The 13,528-nt window shown below is 46.9% G+C and overlaps 1 protein-coding gene across 4 annotated transcripts in view; it reads right to left on the reverse strand.

Annotated features, from left to right (window-relative positions):
- Window positions 1-7,529: 7,529 nt before the first annotated feature.
- RHBDD1 (rhomboid domain containing 1) overlaps window positions 7,530-13,528 on the reverse strand; it is a 112,487-nt gene continuing 106,488 nt past the window's right edge. For all 4 annotated transcript variants that reach the window (XM_025043304.1, XM_015585360.2, XM_015585361.2 and 1 more), the window contains one exon: window positions 7,530-8,681. In XM_025043304.1, coding sequence (XP_024899072.1) covers window positions 8,587-8,681 — 95 coding nt within the window. In that variant the 3' untranslated portion in view covers window positions 7,530-8,586. The remainder of the gene's footprint in view (window positions 8,682-13,528) is intronic.

Below are 13,528 nucleotides of genomic sequence, written 5' to 3' on the forward strand. Positions count from 1 at the left end.
CACTTTCAAATCCCAGTTGTCATTTCTCTAAGATGCAAACTCGATGTGGTGGTTCTTTGGCTTAAAAATCCTTTAATAAGTCCACCGCCTATGAAGTCCAAATGACTTCCCACGGGGCCGAAAGGCCTGCAGGACCTGCCCCGCTTACACCTCTATGCTCATAGCAGAGGTGCATTCCTATCTCTGTGATGTCCCCCCTCAGGTACGTTTACCTGTCAGATAACCACTTATCTTTAAAGACTGAATTAGTTGGCAGGGAGGCGTGTATGTGAATTTCCCGAGAGAGTTCGCTCCCTTCCCGCTGCTCCCCGTACACTTAGCGGGCCTGTCCACTCTCTCATGTTCTCCGTGGCTTCTGTCACATCTCGTCACACTTCCTCTGTTCTCGTGCTAAAATGTGAGCCCTTTGAGGGCGGGGCCATGCTTTACTCATCCTTGTATGCCCGGTACCTACACAGAGCTGAGTATATTATTGACACTCGATTCTTTTTCAATGACAACTCAATAAGCATCATTAGGCATTAGATATTCAGCTCTGCATATAGGGTTCTCATTGACAAAATGATAACAATATAAACCATTTCTTATTTCAAAACATGTGATTGTGACAGCGTATCTAGACACCCACAATTCCCTCTCACAATTATTGACAGAAAGCCAATTGATAAGCTTGGCTTGGATGGAGACTGTCCGAAGCTGTTTTTAGAGGAATGGGGGTTGGGAACCCAAGAGGCTAGAGTGATTTAGGGGGAGCCCAGAGGCCTGTATTGCAGGGTCAACTGAAAACCATCACTTTGCCCACTACAACCTGATTAAAAAGTGCTTACTTTTCCATAAACTGAAATTTCGGAAAAGATAAAATTAGATTGGGCTGAGAGAAGACAGTTCATTGAACTGTGATATGACTGAACTCAGGCTGTCCCCTGTATCCCCTCATGATGTGGCCTCTGCCAAGTCCGTATACATGTTATCGGTGCCTGGGAAAATAGCCAACGGAATGGTGCCCTAACACTGGATTTGATTTTGAGCCTTTTATAGATTATAGTAAAGCAAGTCATTCTGGGTTTGCCAGGAAATTCCATTCGATTTGTGTTTCTATCGGCTCCCCAAACTAATTTGGTAAGCGTGACTTTTGTTTGGTATGGCTGCAAGCATAGTGGGAAGTGTGGGCATTAGGGTTGGTTGAATCCAGGTTCGAATCCAGCGTCGTCCCTTTCTAGCTGTGTCACCCTGGGTTAGTGAACCCAAGTCCCTTCTCATTTTCTTCATTTAAGAAATGGGGCATGATACCTACTCTCGCATTGAAAAGTGAGTTAGATTCATGCCTCGCGCATAACAGTCATCGGACACTTATTTGGTCACATCTTCTATTTAAAACAAACCATTTAATATGAAAAGTATATATTTTTTTACATAGCAGAATTATATTCTGATTCTCACAGGCATATAAATTACTAATTAGAATTATTTATACGTGGCCAATTCTTAATGTCTGGGAATGCTATTTTATTTCAATTTTCAAATTACCACAAAAAGGAAAAAAAAATCACGATTTCCTGCAGGGACCTTATGAGGAAGTTCTGCAGGGAACAAAACAATTGACATTAAAAATCAGTACTCTGCGATTGTCACTGTTATTATCTGCCAGAGACTCTGCATAAAGCATTTTAAACCACCGAGGCTGGCTGCCACATCCATGTGAAATGCTTGAATTTTATGGTGCTTAAATATTTAATGATTCATAGAAAAAAAATGTGAAACGGGTCCAATAAATTGCATCCCTTGCTCTAACTTATGGTTGTAAAGTTAAAGACTGTCAACATGTAACATTTGCAAGATGCCTGGTCTGCTATTGACACTTAAGTTTTTGTTGTATTATGATTAATAATATCATTTATTATATATAAAATTCTGTGATGACCTCCAAAGACTACTGTGTCTTATCTGGTGCATTATTTTCTTCCAAGCCCAAGCGCAATTTACTTTTTTACCTACCTCGTAGTCGGCTGAGTGGCGAAATCAGAAAAAGTCACATGGCGTGCACTGCGGATGGGAAGAGTGTGGACAGGATGGGAGTCAGTGGCTGCAGAAGCGGGCCCTGCACTCGGTGATGGGGGGGGGGATGGGCACGACACCAGGCCTCAGGGCAGGGGGTCTGCATCAAGCCCGGTGTCCCATTAGTTGAAGGAGACGAGACCACCTGCTTCACAGGATTGTTCTGAGGATTAAAAGAGACACAACAACAAAGAGATGTAATGTGTGAGGCGCTGCCCCTAATAACCGCGGGGACTGGAAGGTAGGGATTGGGCATCTTTTGTCATAGCGCCCACACTGCCAAGTGCAGGGTAGGCGCAGTGCGGACGTGCAGTAGCTGTTTCATGGAGCTACTCTTTTTAAGGCAGGGGGAACTTCGATGATATTTGGTCCGACCTCTTACCTGACGGATGTAACGGCATTTCCCATTTCTGGAGCCACGTGTTAACAGGAACTGCGTGATGGGAGCTGTATTCATCCTGCTGTATGTGTGCCCCTCAGCCTCTCAGCTATCCTATTTTGCAGATAAGGAGACTGAGGTTAAGAGAATAAATAACTTGCTCAAGGTCACACGGTCAGCACCCAGGAGAACTTGTACCCCAGTCTATCACTTAAAGATGGTGTTTTCACCTTCCAGGAGCTTCCCCATCTGTGGATTGGTTAGAAAAACAGAAGGTCCCATATAGATGTCACTCTGGGCCCCTGAACTGCTGCTACCACTGCAAAGCCCCATGTCACGGGGCCTCAGGCAGCCATCCAGCGTGGCCAGGAGGCTGCCTTAAGCCGGTCTTGGAGGGATGGGGGCAGGAAACCCATGAGGCCACAGTGATTTGGGGGAGCCCAGAAGGCCTGTATTGCAGGGTCAGTTGAAGACCAGCCAGGCCTCTGGGGCCCCTTGATGTCCATGGTCAGCCATTCAGGAGAGCTGCTCTGAGTCGGAGACGAAGTATCTGAAAGACCCTAAACCGGCCGCTCAGTCACTGCGGCCAGCCGACTTGACTATTTTTATTGTCTCATGTGCCAGCAAAGTATTTCCTAGCATACATTATTTAGGGGGCGGCTTATATGCTCAGCGATGTTGTCTTATCAACGAAAGATGCAATGATCAACCCGTAATCAATTGAGTCTGTTTGGAAAAACTAGGGGAAGCCTTAAAATCAGGAGTGAAAAGTTCTCCTCGTCACAAAGCAATCAGTCTGCTTTACAGCAAACAGTAAATGGTGTATCCAGCCGATGATAACGTGTGGCTTGGAGCCACTATTTCTTGTCATAACACACGAGGAGCAACTCGCACATCTGGTCCTTCCGGCCAGCCCATTGCGGACGTGCACCACTGTGGGATGTAAGCCCCCGGGCTGGGCATCTTATTTGTGGGAGGACAGCGGTGTGCGGCTGCAGGTAAGTCGTCTTGCTCAAACTAACTCTTCTCACTGAAATCGGGGCCTTTTTTTCTGCTCAGCACAAGAACAGGAAGTGCTGCCCGTTCCTAGCTGCTGAGCGTGGACCCCTCGCTGCAGCTCTCTGAGCCTCCACAACTGAAACAGGGTGACTGGCTCTCTTTCTTTCTGGCAGGATGGTCGTTCTTACAATCCTAGCGGATAACTGGTGATCATCTTAAAATGTACGTGTGCGCCCCTGAAATTTGAGGACTTTAGTGTCTATAAACTACCGGTTTGCAGAAGGCGGGGTGTAGACATACAATGGGATCTTTAAATAATTATCTGCTACTAAGGATCTTACAGACAGCACATCTCAAGATTAAAATTAGGCAATAACTTTTAAGGATCTCAAATAAATACCAGGAATCTATGAAGTCACATCCGGCAGAACCCCTGACCAGTGGGCGAGCAGCTCTTTTCAACACTTAGAGAAGGGACCCAGGTCCGGTGCTGCGAACAGAGTCATGTGGCATGTGATATTTCTCGGGTTTTGCTTACGTGTGCCCCAGATTCCAAGAGCCTCTTTAAGCCACATGATACTATCGATTTTATCACACCATCCTCTTCCCAAGCAGCTGTATGTATTACCACCAAATTTAATGATTTCTATTAGCAATGTTTCAGTTTTCCTCGCTCAAGTATAAATCGTATTTACAAATCTGCCAGTTCATCTCTGCCATCTGAACAAGACGTCGAGATCACTCTTTCTCTGCTCCTAAATGCCACAGGAAAAAAATGTTGGCAAAGATACATCAAACACAATACAACTGAATGGCAGCTGTCTTCACAGGGACTCCTAGGTGATACCTCCCGGATATGCTGGAATCTTGTTTTGTGCACAAGGTCACAGCATTCAGTGAGGTGGGAGGTGTCTTCAGACTGACACACAATGGTGGGTATCTCCCCACCATCTGATCAGTAGGCCTGTCATCCTACGAAGACTTGGGAAAGGCCCCAAATTCTGTTTTTATGAGCAAATGCTTTCCTTTAAGTCATTCTTTCCTTGAGGAGAGTCAAGAAAAACGAACAAAAACAAGAAGAAGAACGACTTCAACAACATCATAACAATATCAATGGGCAATGGGAACATCTTTCTTACGTGTCACTGGTGACAGTAGAAATGAGTTTCGATCTGTTTCAATACACAAATATCCCAGACCCAACGTTGTTCAAGGTACAAGAAGGAGATCCACAGATACAGTCATGGACCCCGCCCTCGAGAAGCTTACCACCTAGAGGGAGAGAGATCCTTTGACTGAGGACAATCGGCATCTCCGAGAGGCCTGAGGACACTGTGACGAAGACCCGACAAGGGCAGAGCTGATGAGGGTGAGGTCCTTCTGGGCTCTGATGTCTGGGGACAGGACAGGGAGGATCTGGGTGGGCGGAGACAGAGGAGGAGAAGGCTGCTTCATGTAAGAGCACATCGCAAAGTCAGTCACGGGATCAGGAAAACTCACCGCTTGGGCGGTGAGACCAGTCGGCAGGACACAGACTCACGGGGAAGTGGGGCTGAGGCCGAAAGTCTGGCTGGTACCCCGCGGTTGAGGCTGAGTTTGACCTTTGTCCTTTGGCAACAGAGAGACAATAAAAGGTGCTGAGATGATGAATGGCATCGCGAGAGCAGATTTGGGAAGATTAACTGGCGGAGCTATTTAGAACCGAGTGAAGGGGGAAAGTATGGAACAGAGCAATGAATATGGAGAGATTTTAAGGTCCTTTTAAGCAGAGTTTGTGATTCTAAAATGAAAGACTGGAAGAAAAATAAACTAAAAATTAGGAAATGACTGTAATAATCCCTGGGAAGGGAAAGGAAGAGATGATAGGTTTTAAAAAATGACTAATTGAATACCATTCTTTACTGAATACTGAATCTCTCAAGAGAAACTCAGACTGGGAACAAGGAGGCCTGGTCAGACACACCCTCTCTGTCTTACAGTCCATTTTGGCGACAGATCTCATCCCTTTAGCTAACTCACTCCCTAGACAGCAGAACGTGCGCAAAATATGCAGCCTGGCCCGGATCCTGCTAAAGGAAGACGTTCCCGGCTCGTCCTGAGCCTCAGCAGCAGACAACTGAAAAGGTGGAGGGGGCCTGAGCAACCATGCACGATCACGGTCACAGGCAGCACATTCAAGGTCATCAGGAGGAAGCAACTGTGACCACTCCCTCATCTCGAGAACCAAGTTTCTGAATTAAGAGGTTTCAGAAGTTGACCGACCACGACCGAACCGTGGAGAATGGATGTTTCACAATCAGGACATTACTATTAAGCAAAGAAATCGAGTTTAAAAACCAGCTCTAAATGCTTATTCTCTATTAGAGATATGAGTCTAATACACTTGCTTTTGTTTGTCTTTTCAACCCAATTCCGGTTCGTTGGTATAACTTTGGGGATTTCCTACTGTAGGAAAAAAAAAAAAAAAAAAGATGGACATTAAAAATAACAAGCCCTGGTTATAGGCAAGCCTATTAACCGAACAAAGTAATTATAATAATTTCCATAACATCTTTACTGCTGTGCTAAGATAATTGGTTTATATTTAGAACTAAAATGACCTTTCCCATATCTCTAAAGTCTAGTGCTGCTCCACTCCATAAATAAAGGCGTTTATATTACAGTGATATCATCCCAGATCCAATCCCAGTGTTTTCGTATCTGACCAGTTGAATAGACCAGGAGATACTATTATTGGATTAAACAGCAATAAAAAAAAAAAATATGTCCATAGAATAGTGTTGGACTTTTAATGCATTGAGGGGGAAAAAAAACCCACTTTGATGAGAGACTACCATTTAATGAGCCAGGGGCAGGGCCTCTGGGTGGTGGAGGGGTGGAGGGGGATTGTGGAGAAAGACAAACCAGACACAGGCCTGGTCCCAGAGCCATTGGCGACCCCTGCTCCAGTGTAAAAGGCACGTCTTTGTGTAGCTGCGTGCGAGCCATAGCGAGGACGAGAAATCAGTGTCGTAACAGATGACTTACTCCCTGCGCTACGGGAAGACGGTGTGTGAGGACGCGGCTCCCCTCACAGGGGAGATGGGAGTCGAATTTACAGTCTGGAAGAGAGAGGACCTTTAGCTGGAACAGACACGTTTAAAGTCACTAGACGCGTAGACGGAATTCACATTACGGACGAGCTGCAGCTTTACATCGATTATGAATTAAGCCGAGGAGCCCGGGTCTCTCTGTGCCGGCCGGCAGGGCTTCAGTGGTTTCCTTAGCTCATTGACACGCAAAGATCAAAGCCCTTCCCGGGTCGGTTCGGATCCGGGACGGGATACAGAGCTGCATGGCTGGTGCGCTCCAAACCTGTCAGGTGCATTACGAAGAAAAACAATACTCCTAAAGTGTTAGCCCTGCGTACCTCTCCGTGGTGAGAATTAAGACGATTTTAAAATTGTGCGCGTGTTTATTTGTACTTCTGTTTACAGTGTGAATTTTCTCAATAGACGGCACTTTTTATTAAGTCCATTCTCCTGATTATATATTTTTTGGTTTATTGTTCTATAAATCAGTTTTTCTTCTGCAAAAGTAATACATATGTATCTACATACATGTGTTTTTAAAAGAGCAGTATAAAATTGTTTAAAAAAAACAAAAAGCAAAATCTTATGTATTCTACTCTCAAAAATCACTGTTAACAAGTGGGTTCTTTTCTCCCATGTTTGCTTTATGCACATACAAGGTATATATATATATTACTTTCACAATCAGAAAACTCTAAATCAAAATAGAAAGATCCTTTTCTGCTTACAGTTCTCTTTAATACTTAAATACTTCAGTGACAGTAAGACATCAGTGATATATGACTTCGTCCTTTTATTCATGAAAACGAGCACCAGGAAACGTCGTCAGTGACTTGGACAGTCTGTGGAAGACAGCACTGCAGGAGTGTCTTAGACACTCCAAAAAGCAAAATCTTATGTATTCTACTCAAAAATCACTGTTAACAAGTGGGTTCTTTTCTCCCATGTTTGCTTTATGCACATACAAGGTATATATATATATTACTTTCACAATCAGAAAACTCTAAATCAAAATAGAAAGATCCTTTTCTGCTTACAGTTCTCTTTAATACTTAAATACTTCAGTGACAGTAAGACATCAGTGATATATGACTTCGTCCTTTTATTCATGAAAACGAGCACCAGGAAACGTCGTCAGTGACTTGGACAGTCTGTGGAAGACAGCACTGCAGGAGTGTCTTAGACACTTAAGAAGCACAAATGGCTGCTATCGTGGCCAATTAAAAGGCACTTTTATGAGGAAAAAAACTTCCTCAGGAAAGAGTTCCCCGTGACCCAACCCACTGAACACCTTCGCTCTACTCTGTGCGTGGCACCTGCTGCTGCTTACCTGATTAGTTAATACAAGTCACATCCCCAGGGACACAGACTGCCAAACTTGGACAGGCTGCCCAAGTTGCTGGCGCCACCTGATACCTGCTAGAGTGTGTGGGTGGTTCCCCACCTGAGGTCTTACTAAAACGTCTCCAGTCAGGTGTTCTATGAAGGCAGAGCAACATAGGAACAAGCCAAGTTCACGGTCGACGCCACCCAGATGCGGGGGCCCCAGGAGCGGAGGCGCCTGTGTCAAGGAGGCTGAGCAGAATTGCACCATGGAAGCCGCATCCTGTTCCTGGGAAGTCACCATGGCAATGTGCCTGGGAGACCAGGGATGGCGTCTCACTTCCTACCCAGCCTGCCATGGAGCACGCCGGGCAGAATGAGGGCCTGATCCTCGGGGCTGGTGAAAACAGACCTCCCAGTGAAGGTCACAGTCTTCAGAAGCGGAATGAGTCCGCAGTGAGAGCGAGGAGTGTGGGAGCTGGTCCCGGTGTGGATGGACTGGCCTGTCTGCGAGGGAACACGAGGCCAGGGGAAGGGCCACTCTGAAAAGCTGCGAGTTGCATTCTACGAGTCTGGTTTCGAAACGAGTCAATGTGTTTGCGAATCCAGACTCACTGTGGCCACAGGGTGACGTGAACGGCTTGGGTGACGACAGTGCACTTTGCTTTTGTTAAAAACGAACTAGAGGCTCTTGGAGGATGAACCCAACGGGCAATAATGACACCGCTGGACCGTGGGTGCCCGAGATGTCACACCCCTTCACTGGAAGTCAAATCTGTGAAGCCGCTTTCTCCTCATCTCTTCTTCTGAGGAGAGACGGAACCCATAGGGCGGGGGGCTGTTTCTGCTGCGTCCTGCAAGAGAAAACACAAGAGAAAAGTCACGCACGGCCCACCCATCGTCCTGACATTTAAAGGGCACCGTGTCCTAGGATTCCAAGGGCGGCGGACAATGGCGTGGGTGTCATCTGTATTTTCGCATAAAACAGAAACACGATACGTATATTTCAACTTTAGCTGTCGATACTGAGTTTCGATGTCAAGTAAATATTTTTAGTGCAGTCCGGTCTAAGAACCTAGTGTGACTCATTCGGAAGCTTCTTTCTTTTACCATATTCCATGATTTGCATCGTTCACCTTCCCTAATGTCTCAAGGGCTCAGTTTATTTAATGCTCAGAAATAACTTGTCTCCATGTCCAGCTTCACCACCAAACGTGCTGGTTGGTTCCTTCTGATTAGCCTTTGGGTCCTCCCTCTCCCTCCCTCTAACCTGTGCCTCCTGCACCTCCCCAGCCAGTCAGAATGACAGCTGCCCGAACTGCACAAGCACCACGGGACATCACGGACCACAGAGCAGGGGCCGCGTTACCATAATGACCAATATCTGGGCAGGCGGACAAAAATGCAGGCGTAATATTTGAAGATCATATGAAGGACAAAGGAAGTCAGTATTGAAAAGGGTTTCTTGGGGCTGCAAACATCACAGACTTACAGTTTACAATGCTATAAGCAGTTCGATCACTACATAAAAGACACTTCCAGGCATTGGGGGGAGTAAGAAAAGAATAAGAGTAGACAGCCCTTGACCCCAAGGACACAGCAACCTAAATCCAATGTAAGCGCTTCCATATCCTCTACAAGGCAGCCACGCAGACCATCACTGACAGGTACGGGTAAGCAGCAGGTTTACCTTTAAGCACGGGGACCTCAAGGCCTGTACCTCTCCACTTCCGTGCCTCTGCCGACCCCGGCACTCGCTCTGAAAGGCCGTCTCCCATCACCTACATCGCCCACAAGTCCTACTCATTTTCCCATCCCCCATCCAAATTGCACTGCCTTCTGGCCACTCCTGATGGAAGAGCTTTCTTCCAATTCAAGATCTTCAGCTTCCAGAACCTTCTTCTCGGTGGTCCTCATGCAACAGTCACCGTGTCCCGCCAGGGAGGACAGCCCACCTCTTTTCTCTCCTACCAGGATCATGAGCTTTAAAATGCCAGGGGGCATCTCTGACACTTCTTGCTGCTCCCCAGGGATGCATAAGGTCTCGGACACACGGGAGCTGTTCAACAAACACAGGCTGACTCTGCAGCACCTGCCGCTGACGTCCAAGGGTGTCTGTTGCAGCCAGACGACTACGTGCCACATAGCCCACTAAGGATGCGAAGTGATTGACACGGGGGAGGAGGCAGAAACTCCGGAAGCACTGGCCTCGCTAGGGAGGCAGGCGGGCAGGAGGCGCAGCCAGGAGGGAAGCCACGTGAACAGGGGCTCCCTCCGCCTCACTCTCCAGGTGTGGCGTCCTGTCAGAGATGTTTACAGGTGACATCGCGCCGTGACAATGGTTACGATGATAGAGAAAGCAGTGAGACTAAGAATCAGTCCACAACTGGAATTTCAGGTGTCAGATGGAAGATTTTTAAATGGCAGTCAGAGGCAACTCCTTTATATTTTGGCCTCTCCTCTACGAGGGACAGCCCAGTGCTCATCCACATCAGGTTCTCCTTAACTTTTGAGACCTCGGGAGAATCACCCCCGGTCACCGTCCCTGACCGGAACTGGGCAGCCCTAGCCCCACACCAGCGAAATACATGTCCATGTATCGGCTTTCCGGAAAACTGATGTTCAAACATGTTATAGGCTTATAAGACTTCCCCATAAAGATTTTATGAATACTCTAAGCCGAAAAGTTTTACCGGATACGGCTTTTGCCGTATATTTTTTGGAAAGGAATTTTCCCTTTGTTCTGAGGGGTGATTGCTTTGAAATGACAGAGAAACTCCTGATTCTAATTACCATTAGTTTATTGCTTAAATTTGTTGTACATTATAAAAGCCAAGTCCTGCTTATCCTTTAACAGTTGTTTTTTTAACAAGACTATTCTTAATTGAACTTATGGGCGCGGGCCAGGATGTGACACCCCGTTCCAGCTGGTCAGGGAACCAGCTGTGGGCAGAGGCAGATGCCAGCTCACGGTGGTATGTGCATTCTGGGCCTCAGGACACAGAACCCGTGGAGGCTGAAAGAGTTCTCAGATGCCCACGGGAACCACAGTGGCCAAAAGGAAAAGGCCGAGAATTACGTTTCCACAAAGGGAATTCAGAAGAGGCCGACAGTGAAGGTTCCTGGGCACCAGCTCTCCAAGTGAGCAGCCAGCACGGCGAACACTCCCAGGGGCCTTCGCAGGGCATTCGAGGAGAACCGGGCCTGAGCCAGCAGAAGGAACGCCGCCTGTCGAAGGAGAAAACTCGCGTGGAGAGAGGAAAAGCCATCACTCTTCCTCCGCAGAGCCCTGGAAGGCCCCCTATTTCAAATTAGCTTTTATTTCCAATTTTCTGACCCTAGTTTTGCAGATAAGGACACTGAGGCGCGGAGAGTGTTAGGGGCACACCTAAGGTCACGGAGCTAGCGCGGGGGCACGGAGACCTTGAACCTACGTCTTCAGACTGCGATTCTGGCGCTCGTTCCCCAGCCCCACATGGCCGTCACCTCCAACACAAACGTCATAGGCTGTCACCATCCTCTACCCTGCTGCTGACACCCGAGTGTCTGTCCCTGCTCTTCATCAGTACGTGGGGGGCTCACCTCTACGTGAAACAGAAAAGAAGATCCAGCCTAAGCCCTCCTCAGCTCTGCGGAACTCGGCTCCCATCACCGATACGACTGTGAAGTCCCCACGTTGGGGCCACTGGCTTTCTAGGGCCACCGCAAGGGGCTTGAGTGTAACAACACCACACCACTACAATAACACAACACAGCAACAACACAACACGCCAACAATGACACATCAACAGCACTGCTTGATCTGTAACCAGGCCTGAGTTTTGGGTATTTTAAACCCTTCGAACTCAGTGTTTCTGACAACATCAAAGCCACCGTACTATCTAGAGAATGGCTTCCTTGCTTCATTTCAGGCTCTGAACACTATACTGTTCTTAATCCCAATAATTAATTTTTGGGGAATGGTTTTGAGCATAAATTAACTTATAATCTTTTAAAGACAATTATATATGTGACGAGAGCCAGCCACCCACCCGCACTGTTTGTCACCTCTGTGCTTTGGGTCAGTGCCACACTGGGGACCAGGCCTCCCGGCTGCTCCGGCGAAGTTTTAGCTAAGCTTTGTCTTCCAATTCCCCACCTTTCCATGTATTTTTCAAACCGTTTTTATATTTTCTACTGTGTCCCATAAGCCATGACTTCTCTTCACGACCTCTAGGATCCCCTGCAGGTGTTTCTCCAAGAGTCTTAGATGTGCATTTTTGGTCTGTCTTTGCATTTGTGGGGCACGCAGGAAAGGTCTGGAATGGGGCTCGGCTGGGCAGTAAGAGGAAACGAGGCCCCTGGGGTGGACGGGACGAGTTGGCAGGGATCTGGAGACACTCCCAGCCCTGCCTGGAATCAGAGGGGACATCCAGGCAAGTCTTCATCTCAGCGGGCTCGATCAAGTTGCTTCACTCGTGAGGGGACACGGCTGAATAAGGTCACTCACCGCCAGGGACCTTTCCAGGAAGGACTCTGGAGCTGAATGACCTGGGATTCAATCCCAGCTTCTCTGCTTTTAAGCTACACAACCTTGAGCGAGTAGGTTACCTTAACTTGACCTTAGTTTCCTTATCTAGAAAATGGGAATACTAAGAGTTGATTTTTCACTGGACTGTCGAGGAGACGAGAAGTATTGATGGATAGAAAATGCTGAGTGCTGGGTGTGCAGTAAATGCCTCATGAGCACCGGATGTTACGGTTTTTAATCTGAAACATCATCAGGAATCATGTGCTAAATGTCTACGTGTTAGCATCTTTAACTCTGTTTAAGACAAAAACACAATAAAATGACAAAAACAGCGACTTACTAAAAGGTAGAGTCCAATTCTGTTTGAAGACCATTTGGCAGGGTTTTGCACCAGATATACAGTTGCTACTTACTAAATATTTGCCTTCGAAGAAATAGATATTAAAAAGGTAATTAACACTCTCCAGTAGCGGCACGCTTTTGTGACACAGAGAAGCCTTTCCGTCATTGGGGAAATCGGACAGCCCAGCCAAGACGTTCTCTCTCTGCTGCGTTCAGTCACGCATTGAACACTTACAGGCCTGGGTGACACAGCCCTGCTCAGATGAACTTGGTACAGAATATTAGTATTTATGAGCCTTGCCTCTGTGTTCCTGTTCATGGAGGTCAGCCCTCAATTTTACTCAAAGAAACAGGGAGCGTGCCTCAAAGAACCTCAGGAACAGCGCCCAGTTTAAGATGATTTAGCTCAATTACAGCCCCAGTAGTGAGATCATAAGATTTATTGATTTGTGGTTCTCGATGGGAAAATGTTCCGTTCTCTACCCTTATGAATAATGCAGTAACCTCTGCGTTTTACATCTAAGGGAGGAGAAGCAATTTCATCCGGATAAGAATCGCTAAAAAGAACGCCATGTGTTGATGGCCATCCGCCCTGCTGTCCACCATCCCTGTAAATAGAGATGTCTAATTTGCTGGTCTTCAGATGCTACGTGTGCTCTGAGGAGCACTCCACACCAGCCGGTGAAATTATACTGAAGTCTCAGGATGGCATTTCTTTCCTTTCAGTTAGGAAGCTAAAAGGCCATCACTTTTTTCATACATATTTTCTGTAAGGCCAAGAAGCCTCTAAATAAATCACCAGTGTTCCTGAGATTTCTATTGTCACATGAGTGCAGCAGCATGAGACCC

This window comes from Pteropus alecto, unplaced genomic scaffold (genome assembly GCF_000325575.1).
Source record: "Pteropus alecto unplaced genomic scaffold, ASM32557v1 scaffold110, whole genome shotgun sequence".
NCBI lineage: Eukaryota > Metazoa > Chordata > Mammalia > Chiroptera > Pteropodidae > Pteropus > Pteropus alecto.